The 16795-nt window shown below is 37.0% G+C and overlaps 1 protein-coding gene across 2 annotated transcripts in view; it reads right to left on the bottom strand.

Annotated features, from left to right (window-relative positions):
* The window catches only part of AMN1 (antagonist of mitotic exit network 1 homolog), a 116862-nt gene that overhangs the window by 31270 nt on the left and 68797 nt on the right, over positions 1 to 16795 (bottom strand). For both annotated transcript variants that reach the window (XM_047741185.1, XM_047741186.1), the window contains exons 4-5: positions 4341 to 4473; positions 449 to 593 (exon numbers count right to left, since the gene is read on the bottom strand). In XM_047741185.1, coding sequence (XP_047597141.1) covers positions 449 to 593; positions 4341 to 4473 — 278 coding nt within the window. The remainder of the gene's footprint in view (positions 1 to 448; positions 594 to 4340; positions 4474 to 16795) is intronic.

The raw sequence follows: 16795 nt of genomic DNA, 5'->3' as shown, positions 1-16795 counted from the left end.
GCATGAGGGTTGGAGGGGCAGGGGCAGAGGGACCGGGAGAGAGAAACCCTAAGCAGAGGGCTCACTGAGCCTGGAGCTGAATGCCATGCCAGGCTCCATCCCATGATCCTGAGATCATGATCCTGAGCCAAAACCAAGAGTTGGATGCTTAACTGACTGCACCACCCAGGCGCCCCCTACTTCAAATATGTTTAAATTATAAGTAGTGACTTAGTGTATCATTTAAATTCCAGCAATGGTTGTAAGTTGGAATTCTAATTTGGATTCTTTATCTTAGCTTGAATATTTCTATTGAATAGAAATATTCTATTCTGTTGAATATTTCTATTTCTGCTTCTTTAACATCTTCATACTCACTTTTGACATATTCACTACCCCTTTGTTGTTCCAAAATTATACTAGATGGTGAATAGTAATCTATCAATTTATTCAGTGTTAATAAACATACCTTTTGAAGTTATGGAAATCCTGTTTTCTTTTGAGGAACTTAAATTTAATTTCTTTAGTTTTCTGCAGTTACACAGGTGCAGGAGAGCAGTATCTGAAATATCACAGCTTCGCAGATCTAGAGTTTGGACTTCAGGGTGTAAAATCTATAAAAAACATCATTGCAAAAAATTAATTTTTCCTATAAATATAAAAGTTTGTTCCATATTTAGTGTTTTGGTGGTCATGACAGACAAATGGCGGATGGAAAATATAGCAAAGAATACAAAAAGCTATCTGAGTGCAGACACATACATAAAGCAGGAAAAAATACGCCCACTTTCAATTGGAGGTACAGTTTCTAGTGCTGCCAAAGTCTTTACTGGGACACATGGCTTTGATGAGATAGCTGGTACAGAGTAAAGACCCACCAGATCTGAGAGGTGGTGGTGGCATGTGCTTATCTTTTTCCAGTAGTTCTGACTGTTATTAGAGATCCTAGCTATGTGCCTCTGCTCAGCAGGTATGAGTATTTAGTCTCTATATACTGAATGGTTATAGGATGTGAGTATCGCTTTTCTATAACATTTATGTCCTTCATTCTTAATGGGAGTGTACAACAAATCTAGTATTACTGATTGTTTACTTAAGGGCAAAAAACAGCAAATTGATTTCAAAGTGTTCTGAGCTCTCTTTCTTGGCTTTTCCTTCCTTCCTTCCTTCCTCGCTCCTTCCCTCCCTCTATCCCTCCCTCCCTCCCTTCCTTCCTTCCTTCCTTCCTTCCTCCCTCCCTCTCTCCTTTCCTCCCTCCTCTCCTATGTTCCTTCCTTCCCTCCTTTAGAATGAGGGGATGGGAAGGGGCACAGGGAGAAGAGAGAATCTTAAGCAGGCTGCTTTCTACTTTTTTCCATAGTAGAAATACCTTTACTTTTCTGAATAAAAGTAATAAAAGTACTAATGTAAAAGAACCAGACAATATTGAAAAGTTATAAAAATGGTAAAATAACTATTTCTATTTATTGAGCACTTACCAGGAAGGATACAAAAAGTGTGCTATGTACATTATGTCATTTAATATTCTCTCTCAAAGACAGACCCCTGAAAGACTTTTTATAAATCTGGGAATTGAGGCACCTGGAGCTTAAGTAGTAAAAACAAAGTACATAGTCCAAAAAAAAGCAGAGCTAGGATTGAAAAACCAGCTCTTTCTAATTCTAAAGGTCATGCTTTTATCTACTATAACTAAAATGAGCCATAATACCAATACACAGAGAAAAACATAGTATTAGTTCTGATTTTTTTTTGAGTTAAAAAAAAAACTGAAGAAAAATGGGATCAGATTATATATACTTATAAGATGAACACTTTTTACAAAAATGATTTATTGTGGTTGTGTTATGTTCCATTCTATGCACACACCATAACATATTACATGCATTCTACACTGACAAATGCTTCGGCTGAACATTTAGGCTGATTTAGAAAGCAATACAGTATAGTGATTAAGAACATGTCATCTAGAGGCAGTCTGCCTGAGTTTGAACCCTATGAGTGTGATCAAGCTCTGGTTTTTGTATGTGTGTGTGTGGCCCTCAATGTCCTCATTATTAAAACGTGGATTATATTTTGTGAGAAGTAAAGGTGCCTTGCTTATAATATATACTATACATAACTGTCAACTATTATTATAAATATTATGATAAGCATACTTGTGTGCTTTCCATATTTTCTTGGAATTAATGTCAGAAGTAAATTATAATTATATGAAGTGATGGAGATGTTAAATAATCCTACTGTGATAATCATTTTGCAATGTATAAATGCATCAAATCATCATGTTATATTGTTTGCTTTAAACTTATACAATGTTATATGTCAGTTATATCTCAATAAAACTCAAAAAAAAATACTAGGACTAAAACTGTTGAGTCAATAGTAAGCACCTTTTTAGGACTTTTGATAGTTAATGGCAACTGTCCTCCTAAAAGGTTTTTGTTTTTGTTTTTGTTTTAATCAATTTACACTTCAACCAACAGGAGATAAAAGTGACTATTGACCACACCACTGTCCACACTGGGTATTACTATTTTTTTTTTTAAAGATTTTATTTATTTATTTGACAGAGAGATCACAAGCAGGCAGAGAGGCAGGCAGAGAGAGAGGAGGAAGCAGGCTCCCCGCTGAGCAGAGAGCCGGATTCGGGGCTCGATCCCAGGACTCTGAGATCATGACCTGAGCCGAAGGCAGCGGCTTAACCCACTGAGCCACCCAGGCGCCCCAAGGGTATTACTATTTTTTTAAGTCTGCCAAACTGAAAGAAATTGTGATTTTTATTACTAATTAGGTTAAATTTCCTCTTATATGTTAATAGGGATTTATATATTTTCCTTTGAGTATTTCCTAATTCTTTTGTTTTAGTATTTGTTTTGATTTTTCTTATTGGTTTATAGGGATTCTTTAAATTGTCAAGATAACAAATCTGTAGAATTACATGTGTATTGCAAATATTTTTCCTACTTTGTTACTTGATTTTGCTTCTTTTTTTTCTTCTAGCTATAAGGAAGTTCATATTGTTAGGTAATCAAATCCATCAATTTTTTTCTTCTTAGTTTCTAACTCTGGTGTCATGTTTAGAAAGGTCTCCTCCAGCCAACTATAAAAAGATTTAGGAAATATTTCAAAGAGAGCCATCCAATGATGCATGTAACTTTGTAATGGATGTTAGATCTGGCTTTTTGAATAATTTCATAAGTAGGACTTGTAAGGATGGAGAATAAGGGAGAGCACCAAATAAATCATATTTGTTTTTTTTCTATGTCATTCATTCCTTAGCCCTTTTCTATTCAGGTAAAATTAGGGTTGGTTGTTTTTGTTTTGTTTTGTTTTGTTTTTCAGGTAAAATTAGGTTTAAATGAATGTTAAGGATTGCCATAAAACAAAAATCTAAGCTACTGCAATATAGGTTAATGGGTGAGAACAAAATGCGGATGGTGGGGAAGTGAAGAAAACCACCAGTTTTCTGTAGTGTCATAAGGATTATTCTGTGGATCACACACAAACTAGATACATCCACAGAACCATTAACAGTAAGAACCTGGGGATATTATTCTACCTCAGTAGAGCTAAGCAGACAACAACACTAAAATGTCTATGTTCCAGTGCAAGCTAAATGAAGAAAACAGCATTACAGATACCTCGGGTTAATGTTAAAAGAAACACTAATGGCACATCTAACTGCAATTACAATGTTACAGGGACAGTCATGTGCTGGAGTGCTATCATCAGATTCCTTTTGATCATAGACTTTGGGCAGAATGTGTAGTAAAGTCAGCAACTGGTTAGAATCAGAGTTTCTGTAGTAGACAAGCCTAGTGTAGACTAGAGTCTTGGCAGACAGTGATGATGGCTGCAAACCCATTTTACAGTTAAGAGAACTGAGGCTCAATGTCGGAAAGAGTGGCAAAGCTAGGATTTCAGTTCAGGTTAGAAGGCCTTACTATACTTACTGCCTTATAGAATAGCCAATTAGCCAAGCTTAGTTGGCTATCTGGAGGGGAAAAAAAGAACCCCAATGTTTTGTTATATTTAAAAATTATTACTGAGTCTACTATATGCCATTGCTCCAAAAATCTGAAACCACATCTAAACAGTAATATGTAATATGTTTGCTTTGCAATTTTACATACTCTTTTTAAAAAATTTTTTTAGAAGATTTTATTTTTATTTATTTGACAGATAGAGATCACAAGTAGGCAGAGAGGCAGGCAGAGAGAGAGAGGGAAGCACGGTCCCCGCTGAGCAGAGAGCCCAATTTGGGGCTCAATCCCAGGACCCCGGGATCATGACACCAGCTGAAAGCAGAGGCTTTAATCCACTGAGCCACCCAGGTGCCCCACAATTTTACATAATCTTACCTCACTTATATTTGAATCTGTTATTTGCCCCTGGATACTCATTATTTTAATCAGTCTATCTTTTATGTTGGGAGGCAGAGGCTTAATGTCTGTGATATATCTGGAAATGTTCTTCATGAAGCACCACAGGCATCTGAAATACAAATACAGTACAGTAAATTACATGGTATTGGTACCAATTCCAAATATTTATGCTCTTCACTTGCACTCAGACCTTTCATAAACTGGGTGTACATTTGTATCAGTATTTGCAACTAAAGCTTGCTAAGATTCGAAAGTCTAGCATGAGCTCTGTTAGGCTTTGAGGTTCTTCCTTTACATTTTTTTCTCAGCATACCTCATTTACTAAAATGCATTCTAAATGACAAAAAATCACAAAATTTAATTTAATTTAAAAAATTAAAGTAAAACTTCAAAAAAAATGACAAAAAAAGTTTTTCCTTGGTCAGTATAATTCCTAAGACACAGTTACTACCTAGACTAGTTAGACAGATTAGTAACCAACCAATATGTAATTAGTAACCAATTAAGTATTAGTAACCAAGATCAGTTACGTATTCCAAATAAATATTGAACAAGGGCCTACTGATTGACAACTTTTATCTATCTAGCAAAGTTTTCACTATTTTTCTTAAAAATTATGTGTATAATGAAACGAAAGAACTACAACTGCAAAGATTACACAAATAGTACACATCATAGAGATAACAAACTTAGTGCCAGGATTGTGTGTGTATAAAGAAGAGTTATCAGAGCAGGCAATAATCAAGGCCCATCTGACCCACACATCCCCTATGTAGCCTGAAATTCCAACTATCTGAGAAAATCATACTTTAAACAAACAAACATAAATTTTCCTTAAATCTCTTACTACAAATACCTCCAATGATATAATTTGACATTCATTAATTTCTCTCTCCTATCCTTCCCCATTCCATTAGATTATTCCTCCCACTAATATCTAGTGTATATTATTTTTTTGTGCTTTCACACATATGCGTGTGTGCACACACACACAACACAAGCACATTTAAAGAGATGGGGGGGATCACTGTTACCTAAAATGGCCTCACTGTATACTCACTTTTCTATACCCTCTTTCATTCAATAATGTCTTACAGAATTCTTCAAGGTACCAAGTATAGTTTTAGTGCTCCCTTAATGGCTATATAATATTTCACAGTATGGAGGATTTATTTAGTTATTCTATTTATGAACATTCCACTGTTTCTAGGACATGTTAACATATGTTGTCAAATTGTTTTCTAGAAAGTCAGTGACACTTCATATTTCTATCATCAGTACTAGAGTATTGTATTCCTCTATCTGTCAAGCAACAAGTTCATTTTATTTATTTTTCCACTTATTTCTATTGTCTTCATTTCCCAGTCCCACCTCACCACTCCAGGAATCCATTCTAATTTCTAGTGTGTACCCTTTTGTTGTATGTGTCCTTTTAACATGCTTGTTGTATGTATTTCTAATTTATATATCTGGCATTTGTCATAGATTTCTTTAGTTTTCACTCACCAGTGTTTTTAAGATCTACATACTCTTTTTTTAAAAGGTTTTATTTATTTATTTGAAAGAGAGAAAGCACAAACAGAGGGGAGAGGGAAAAGCAGGCTCCCCAAAGAGCAGGGAGCCCAACATGGGGCTCAATCCCAGGACCCTGGGATCATGACCCAAGCTGAAGGCAGATTCCCAACCCACTGAGCCACCTAGGTGCCCCTACATCTACATACTCTTAAATATTGGAAGATCTCATGTGTGAAAAGTGGTATCTTTTATTACTTTAATTTGCATTCCTCTAATTACTAGTAAATTTGACATCTTTTTATGAACTTGTTGGCTCTTTAGATATGCTTTTTTTAAAACTGTCTATTCATATCCTTTGCCTATTTTGCTATTTTTGACTTAAACTTGAACGAGTTGTTTTTGTGACTAAATATATGACTGAATTTGTATTTGTTCCATAAGTATTCAGAGAATATATATTCTCAGAGAGATGTAATGTTCTAGTATATTATGTATGTCTAGAAATATCTCTCCATATAAGTATATGTATATGCACACAAATATGTGAATTTATATGGTTGTTTGATAGTATTATCAAATTCTTTAGTTACTTTTTTTCTAAATTAGCAGAATTCTTTTTTTTTTAATATTTTATTAACTTACTTTAGGGAGAGAGAGAGAGAACATGAGCAGAAGGGAGGAGCAGAGGGGGAGGAAGAGGGAGAGAATCTCTATCAGACTCTGCACTGAGCATAGAGCCTGACAGAGGGCTCAGTCGCACGACCCTGAGATCATGACCTGAGCTGAAACCAAGAGTCGGACACTTAACTGACCCACCCAGGTGCCCCTAAATTTGTAGAAATCTTAATTTACAATACTTATATTTTGAAATCAAGTTTTACTTTCATTTACTTGAGTTTTTGCATTTTGTACATTACTGTTTTATAATGAAAATTTCAAAAATACATAAAAATAAAATAGGATGATATAATATCCCTGCACCATAAATCTAGAATTTTAAAATTTATTATTTATCATATTGTGTCAGATATCTTTCTTAAGACATAAAACATTTCACACTTGATTTTAGCCAAAAGGATGAAAAGTGATGACATAAAACATTTCAGGAAAAATAAAGCTTCCTTTGCACACCTACATACGTTTCCTCTTTATCTCCTTTTGCAGAGGCAACCACTAGCATGAAGTTTTTAAAAACAGCTTGTGTCCATGATTTTATTTTTACTCCTAAAATATATATATGCATAAATGAGACTACTGTTTTCTGTATTTGCAAAATGTAGTGTATTAAGTTTCCTACCATGGCTGAAATTGTCAATTGTCCTCGTAAGTGACAATTTTCCTTTTCATAAGACTTGGGTACTAGTTGCAAATTCATGATCATTATAATTTCTTGGGCAATATTCCTTTTATCATTAAGTAATATCTCTATCCATATTATTTTTCACATCAGATTGTATTCAGTCCAGTTTTAAAGTTGTTCTATATTTTTTTGGCTTCTTTTGCTAACTTTTTAAGAAGGTTTTACTTATTCATTTGAGAGAGAAAGCATGAGAAGGCAGAGGGAGAGCAAGAAGCAGACACCCTACTGAGCAGGAAGCCTCATGCTGGGCTCAATCCCAAAACTCTGGGATCATGACCTGACCTGAAGGCAGATGCTTAAACAACTGAGCCACTCAGGTGCCCCTCTTTTGCTGACATGTTTATAAGACTTGCAGCACCTGGGTGGCTCAGTGGTTTAAAGCCTCTGCCTTCAGCTCAGGTCATGATCCCAGGGTCCTCGAATTGAGCCCTGCATTGGGCTCTCTGCTCAGTGGGGCGCCTGCTTCCCCCTCTCTCTCTGCCTGCCTCTCTGCCTACTTGTGATCTCTGTCTGTCAAATAAAAAATTTAAAAAATAATAATAAAAATATAAGACTCATTTGCATTATTAAAGATAGCTATAATTTGTTCATTTTAATTTTCCATTTGTTCAAGTCAATTTTCAATGCTGCATACTATTCCATTGTTTGAACACTACAATTTATCTTTTCTATTGTTGATGAACAGTTAGTGGTTTATAATTTACTATTATGAATAGTCATATGAGTACTCTTGGACAGGTCTTTTGTTGCATGTGTGCCTGTTTTTTGATCAAGTATATATCTAGGCATAGAACTACTTGCTGATAAGGTATGCATATATTTAGCTAAATGCAAAATAGTTTTCTGAAGGGACTGTACTGATTCCTGGAACCCATATGCTTGCCAACACCTGGCATTGTCAGTCTTTTTAATTTTAGCCAATTTATAAATGTAGCAATGTAATGTGACTTTAAGTTTCAGTGCCTTATTATTAATTAATTTGAGCATGTTTTCATTTCCTTATTGTTCATTTGGATGGTCTCTTGAGGAGTATCTGTTCAAGTATCCTGCTTAGTTTTCTTTTGGGTCTGTGTTTTACTTCCTGATATGCAGGAGTTCCTCTTATATTCTGGATATGAGCTTTCTGTTGGTTATATGTGTTTCAAATATATTGTCCCATTCTGTAGATTGCCTTTTCATTCTCTTAATCATGTCTTATGCTGAAGAGGAGTATAATCTAATGCAGTCCAATATATTAATATTTCCTTTATGGCAAGTTTCTTTTGGGTTCTCTTTATGAACTCTTTCACTGCCCTAAGTTCATGAAGATATTCTGCTATGCTTTCATCTAGGAAAAGAATCACTAAGTGGGGAGCCTGGGTGGCTCAGTCATTGGACGTCTGCCTTCGGCTCAGGTCATGATCCTAGGGTCCTGAGATTGAGCTCTGCATTGGTCTCCCTGCTCAGCGGAAAACCTGCTTCTCCTTCTCCTACTCCCCTTGCTTGTGTTCCCTCTCTCACTGTGTCTCTGTCAATAAATTAATAAGATCTTCAAAAAAATTTTCACTATATATATTGTTTTAACTTTCACTTAAAAAACATTTTTTTTTAGCAGCCAAGAATACTATATCCAGCTAGGCTATCATTGAAAATAGAAGGAAAGATAAAAAGCTTCCAGGACAAACAAAAACTGAAAGAAATTTGCAAACACCAAACCAGCTCTACAGTAAATATTGAAAGGGGTCCTCTAAGCAAAGAGAGAGCCTAAAAGTAGTAGATCAGAAAGGAACAGAGACAATATAGAGTAACAGTCACCTTACAGGCAATACAATGGCACTAAATTCATATCTCTCAATAGTTACCCTGAATGTTAATAGGCTAAATGCCCCAATCAAAAGACACAGGGTATCAGAATGGATAAAAAACAAAGCCCATCAATATGCTGCCTACAAGAAACTCATTTTAGACCTGAAGACACCTCCAGATTTAAAGTGAGGGGGTGGAAAACAATTTACCATGCTAATGGACGTCAGAAGAAAGCAGGAGTGGCAATCCGTATATCAGATCAATTAGATCTTAAGCCAAAGACTATAATAAGAGATGAGGAAGGACACTATATCATACTCAAAGGAACTGTCCAACAAGAAGATCTAACAATTTTAAATATCTATGCCCCTAACGTGGGAGCAGCCATCTATATAAACCAATTAATAACAAAATCAAAGAAACACATCGACAATAATACAATAATAGTAGGGGACTTTAACACTCCCCTCACTGAAATGGACAGATAATCCAAGCAAAAGATCAACAAGGAAATAAAGGCCTTAAATGACACACTGGACCAGATGGACATCACAGATATATTCAGAACATTCCATCCCAAAGCAAGAGAATACACATCATTCTCTAGTGCACATCAAACATTCTCCAGAACAGATCACATCCTGGGTCATAAATCAGGTCTCAACCAGTATCAAAAGATTGGGATCATTCCCTGCATATTTTCATACCACAGTGGCTCTGAAGCTAGAACTTAATCACAAGAGGAAATTTGGAAAGAACACAAATACATGGAGACTAAACAGCATCCTTCTAAAGAATGAATGGGTCAACCAGGAAATTAAAGAAGAATTGAAAAAATTCATGGAAACAAATGATAACGAAAACACAATGGTTCAAAATCTGTGGGACACAACAAAGGCAGTCCTGAGAGGAAAATATATAGCGGTACAAGCCTTTCTCAAGAAACGAGAAAGGTCTCAAATACACAACCTAACCCTACACCTAAAGGAGCTGGAGAAAGAACAAGACAGAAACCCTAAACCCAGGAGGAGAAGAGAAATCATAAAGATCAGAGCAGAAATCAATGAAATAGAAACCAAAAAAACAATAGAACAAATCAACGAAACTAGGAGCTGGTTCTTTGAATTAATAAGATTGATAAACCCCTGGCCAGACTTCTCAAAAAGAAAAGAGAAAGGACCCAAATAAATAAAATCATGAATGAAAGGGGAGAGGTCACAACTAACACCAAAGAAATACAGACAACTATAAGAACATACTATGAGCAACTCTACGCCAACAAATTTGACAATCTGGAAGAAATGGATGCATTCCTAGAGACATATAAACGACCACAACTGAACCAGGAAGAAATAGAAAACCTGAACAGACCCATAACCAGTAAGGAGATTGAAACAGTCATCAAAAATCTCCCAACAAACAAAAGCCCAGAGCAAGATGGCTTCCCAAGGAATTCTACCAAACATTTAAAGAAGAAATAATTCCTGTTCTCCTGAAACTGTTCCAAAAAATAGAAATGGAAGGAAAACTTCCAAACTCATTTTATGAGGCAAGCATCACCTTGATCCCAAAACCAGACAAGGATCCCATCAAAAAAGAGAATTATATCCTTGATGAACACAGATGCAAAAATTCTCATCAAAATACTAGCCAATAGGATCCAAGAGTAAATTAAAAGGATTATTCACCATGACCAAGTGGGATTTATTCCAGGGCTGCAAGGTTGGTTCAACATCCACAAATCAATCAATGTGATACAATACATTAATAAAAGAAAGAACAAGAACCATATGATACTCTCAATACATGCTGAAAAAGCATTTGACAAAGTACAGCATCCCTTCCTGATCAAAACTCTTCAAAGTGTAGGGATAGAGGACACATACCTCAATATCATTAAAGCCATCTATGACAAACCCACCGCAAATATCGTTCTCAATGGAGAAAAACTGAAAGCTTTTCTGCTAAGGTCAGGAACATGGCAGGGATGTCCATCATCACCACTGCTATTCAACATAGTACTAGAAGTCCTAGCCTCAGCAATCAGACAACAAAAAGAAATTAAAGGCATCCAAATCGGCAAAGAAGAAGTCAAACTATCACTCTTCACAGATGATATGATACTTTAGGTGGAATACCCAAAAGACTCCACTCCAAATCTGCTAGAACTTGTACAGGAATTCAGTAAAGTGTCAGGATATAAAATCAATGCACAGAAATCAGTTGCATTTCTTTACACCAACAACAGGACAGAAGAAAGAGAAATTAAGGAGTCCATCCCATTTACAATTGCACCCAAAACCATAAGATACCTAGGAATAAACCTAACCAAAGAGGCTAAGAATCTATACTCAGAAAACTATAAAGTACTATGTATATAAAGTACATATATACAGTACATATATATATATATAAAGTATATATACATATAAAGTATATATAAAGTACATATATAGTACATAAAGTCTATGCTACCTAAAGTAATCTATACATTTAATGCAATCCCTATCAAAATCCCACCCATTTCGTTCAAAGAAATGGAACAAATAATCCTAAAATTTATATGGAACCAGAAAGACCTCGAATAGCCAGAGGAATATTGAAAAAGAAAGGCAAAGTTGGTGGCATCACAATTCCAGACTTCAAGCTCTATTACAAAGCTGTCATCATCAAGACAGCATGGTAATGGCACAAAAACAGACACATAGATCAGTGGAACAGAATAGAGAGCCCAGAAATAGACCCTCAACTCTATGGTCAACTAATCTTCGACAAAGCAGGAAAGAATGTCCAATGGAAAAAAGACAGCCTCTTCAATAAATGGTGTTGGGAAAATTGGACAGCCACATGCAGAAAAATGAACTTGCACCATTTCCTTACACCACACACAAAAATAGACTCAAAATGGATGAAGGACCTCAATGTGAGAAAGGAATCCATCAAAATCCTTGAGGAGAACACAGGCAGCACCCTCTTCGACCTCAGCCACAACAACGTCTTCCTAAGAACATCGCCAAACGCAAGGGAAGCAAGGGCAAAAATGAACTATTGGGATTTCATCAAGATCAAAAGCTTCTGCACAACAAAGGAAACAGTTAACAAAACCAAAAGTCAACTGACAGAATGGGAGAAGATATTTGCAAACGACATATCAGATAAAGGGCTAGTGTCCAAAATCTATAAAGAACTTAGCAAACTAGGGCGCCTGGGTAGCTCAGTGGGTTAAGCCTCTGCCTTCGGCTCAGGTCGTGATCTCAGGGTCCTGGGATCGAGGCCCGCATCAGGCTCTCTGCTCAGCGGGGAGCCTGCTTTCTCCTCTCTCTCTCTATGCCTGCCTCTCTGCATACTTGTGATCTCTCTCTCTGTTTCAAATAAATAAATAAAATCTTTAAAAAAAAAAAAAGAACTTAGCAAACTCAACACCCAAAGAACAAATAATCTAATCAAGAAATGGGCAGAAGACATGAACAGACATTTTGGCCAAGAAGACATCCAGATGGCCAACACACACATGAAAAAGTGCTCCACATCACTCAGCATCAGGGAAATACAAATCAAAACCACAATGAGATATCACCTCACACCAGTCAGAATGGCTAAAATTAACAAGTCAGGAAATGACATGCTGGAGAGGATGCAGAGAAAGGGGAACCCTCCTACACTGTTGGTGGGAATGCAAGCTGGTGCAACCACTCTGGAAAACAGCATGGAGGTTCCTCAAAATGTTGAAAATAGAACTACCCTACGACCCAGCAATTGCACTACTGGGTATTTACCCTAAAGATACAAACGTAGTGATCCGAAGGGGCACGTGCACCCGAATGTTTATAGCAGCAATGTCTACAATAGCCAAACTATGGAAAGAACCTAGATGTCCATCAACAGATGAATGGATAAAGAAGATGTGGTATATATACACAATGGAATACTATGCAGCCATCAAAAGAAATGAAATCTTGCCATTTGCGACGACGTGGATGGAACTAGAGGGTATCATGCTTAGTGAAATAAGTCAATCAGAGAAAGGCAACGATCATATGATCTCCCTGATATGAGGAAGTGGAGATGCAATGTGGGGGGTTAGGGGGGTAGGAGAAAAATAAATGAAACAAGATGGGATTGGGAGGGAGACAAACCATAAGTGACTCTTAATCTCACAAAACAAACTGAGGGTTGCTGGGGGGAGGGGGGTCGGGAGAGGGAGGTGGGGTTATGGACATTGTGGAGGGTATGTGCTATGGTGAATGCTGTGAAGTGTATAAACCTGGTGATTCACAGACCTGTACCCCTGGGGATAAAAATACATTATATGTTTATAAAAAAATAAAAATAAATAAAAATAAAAACGTTTTTTTAATTAAGTATTCTCTGTGCCTACTGTAAGGCTCAACTCACAACCCTGAGACCAAGAGTTGTATGTTCTACTAACTAAGCCAGCCAGGTGCCTCTACCTTTTGCTTTCTGACTTAAAAACTACCTGGAATTGGGGGCACCTGGGTGGCTCACTGGGTTAAATCTCTGCCTTCGGCTCAGGTCATGATCTCAGGGTCCTGGGATCAAGCCCCACATTGGGCTCTCTGCTCAACAGGGAGCCTGCTCCCCCCACCCAACCCCGCCTGCCTCTCTCCCTACTTGTGATCTCTCTCTGTCAAATAATTAAATAAAATCTTAAAAAAAAAAAAAAAACTACCTGGAATTGATTGTTGCAGTTGTAAGGAACTATGCAGAATCTGAGAGTTTACCCCACTTACAAGCTTACAAGTGAGCCTATTACCAATTTATGAATGCTGGCAGAAGACCCAGAGATACCTGGGTCAAAGAAAAAGGGCTTTATTACTTGTGACAAGGCAGTAGCCAGAGCTTCACATTTATGCTGGTTCCCCATACCCTGTAAGTCCTACAGTGTAAGGGAGGGTCCGGATGAATGCTTGGTCACATGGTGGGTTGTATTGCAGAACAAAACACTGAGCTTGGGTGATTCACAATTTTTATGGTAAACTGAAGCAAGTTTGTTCTTTTTTGGAAGGAGACAGTATTTGCTGCACAAACAACCTCGAGAAATGCCGTAAGTAAAGAGAAGTCAAGGCCCTACATTCTTGGCATACCCATAAGGTTCATGGCAGATTGCCTCTTCCAACATGTTCTTGGCTGAACTCAAATATTTATAAAAGTATGCCACTCTGTCAGCTACTCTAATTAATTTGATGAACAAAGGCAGAAACCAAATCTGATCAATTTGTCTCTTAAAGCATTTAATTAAGGCTACTATCAATAGTATTCCAAATAGCAGGATTAGGCCAATCTGTAGTAATGACCTTGATAACACCCCCAAAGTCCCAGACTCGGCTAACTGTGTATAAGTATGGAAGGGTGGGGAGGACCAGTAAGTGTCATTTTAGACAGGATGTAATCCAATCTATCATCCACTATGAAACATGTAAAGGAATTTAGATTGTTATTTCAATGACTATATTTTTCTTTTGTGGGCTTCTACTTAAAAAAAAAAAAAATTCTGGGGCACCTGGGTGGCTCAGTCAGTTAAGCATCTACCTTCAGCTCAGGTTGTGATCACAGGGTCTGGGCCTCAAGCCCCACATCAGGCTCACTGCTCAGTGGGGAAGCTGTTTATACCTGTTCCTCTGCCTCTCCTCCCTGTTTGTGCTCTCTCTCTCTCTCTTAAATAAGTAAAATATTTTTAAAAATCTATTACCTGTATTCTCTTAAGGATAACTGTTTCTTTGTTTTTTAATATATCCAATACATTTGTTTTAAAATACCTTTCAAACTGTCCTATTATTTGCAGTCAATTCTCCTCTATTTTCTGCTGAGTCTCTTTCATGCCACTTTTTGGTAAGTTTTTGTTTGTTTGTTTGTTTGTTTTGTTTTGTTTTTAATTCTTTAATCTCCAGCAGACTCCCGGGTAAGCCTGGAGCCTGAGGTGGGGCTGGACACAGGGCTCCAGGCAAGGCTCAACCTCACAAATCTGAAGTCATGACCTGAGCCAAAATCAAGTGTAGGTTCCTTAACCAACTGAGCCACCTAGGCACACTCCCCTGACTTTTTAAGTTTTTAATGAAAATTCTTTTACACAAGCAGTTTTTCATGAGTCCTATGTTCTTTTTGTGATGCATCCCCATAGCGAAGGTCTAGGTTTTCTCTGCTAAAGGATCCTGTATTTGGTTGAGCTTCAATAACAAAATATCATAGACTGGCAAGCTCATAAACAAGAGAAATTTAATCCTCACAGTTCTGGATGCTGTAAGTCTGAGATCAGAGTGCTAGCATGGTTGAATAAGGGCCCTCTTCCTGGTTCATATTTAGTGCCCTCTTTGTGTTTCCTCACATAGTGGAAGGGGCCAGAGATTTCTCTGGAAATTTTAAAAAGGGCACTAATCCCAATCATGAGGGCACTACCCTCATGATTTAAACACCTCCAAAAGCCCCCACCTACTAATACCATGACCTTTGAGGGTTAGGATGTTAACATGTGAATTTAGGGCTTAAAGGAACATTCAGCCTATAGCAGATCCCATGAGTATTTACAAGTTCCAAAGCAGAGTTAATGTTATTTATTCATCTTAAGGATTCTGCAACATATTCACGGTGAAAATTCAAGTCATACACCTGTGCATAATAAAGGCATGAAAGACTGTTTTTCAACAGGAATTCCACTTTTGGCTGGGAATTTTTATATCCCTGTCAGTGGATGTGGGTTGTTCTCTGTGGGGTGGGGGTAGGTGGTTCTGCAGCAGGGGTAGACTCTGAAGGAGCTGAGTAATGCAAGCTATCTGTTGACCATTCTCTCCACAGGTGGGCAGCAAGTCCTTCCCTGAGGAGTGATACGAGTGGCATATCTCTATGGCTGTCACTCTCATTTTCCAAAACTATCTTTCATTTAGATGTTTATACATTTTAAGTAATTCATACTGAACAGACTACATGGCATAATAAAGGTTAATAAGTTTATACACTCCTAGCTCTCATTCTCTTCTACTGTTATGATACTGAAATCAGATACTCCATTATCAACATTTATATCATTTTCTAAAAGTTAGAAGCTTAATGAAAAAAACTCTTAATTTTTTGGTAATGGCTTTATTATGATATAATTGACATAACATCAGTGTTTTTTGGTATATCTGTAGAGTTGTGCATTCATCATCACTATCTAATTCCAGAACATTTTCATTACTCTAAAAATAAATCTTGTACCCATTAGCAGTCAACTGCCAATCTCTCCCATCTCCCACCAAGCTACTTTGTCTCTCTAGATTAGCCTGTCGTGCACATTCACATAAGTGAAATTATATGTGGTCTTTTGTTACTGGCTTCTTTTACTTAGCATAACATTTTTTAGTTCTTCCATTTCAATTACTGTGCTTTTTCAATTCCAGGATGTCCATTAGGTTCTTTTTCATATACAATTGCTATCTCTTACTGATATAATCTATATGATGAGACACTGTCATCATACCTCCTTTTTCTTTTTTGAAATCAAGGTTAAATTCATGAACTTAATTAAAGTGTACAATTCAGTGGCATTCACAATGTTGTGCAAATACCACCTCTATCTAGTTATAAAATATTTGTACTAGCTCAAAAGAAAATGTGTACCTATTAAGGAGTCAGTCCCCATTCCTCTTTCCACTGGGTATCTACCCAGTTGGCAACTACCAACTTGCTCTCTCTTGCTGTGGATTTACCTATTTCAGATATTTCATATAAATGAATTCATACAATATGTTGTCTTTGTGTCTGGCTTCATCCACTT

The sequence above is a fragment of the Lutra lutra genome, chromosome 8, assembly GCF_902655055.1.
Source record: "Lutra lutra chromosome 8, mLutLut1.2, whole genome shotgun sequence".
Lineage (NCBI taxonomy): Eukaryota > Metazoa > Chordata > Mammalia > Carnivora > Mustelidae > Lutra > Lutra lutra.
Note: the sequence above shows the minus strand (reverse complement) of the source record. Positions and strands in the feature narration are given on the sequence as shown.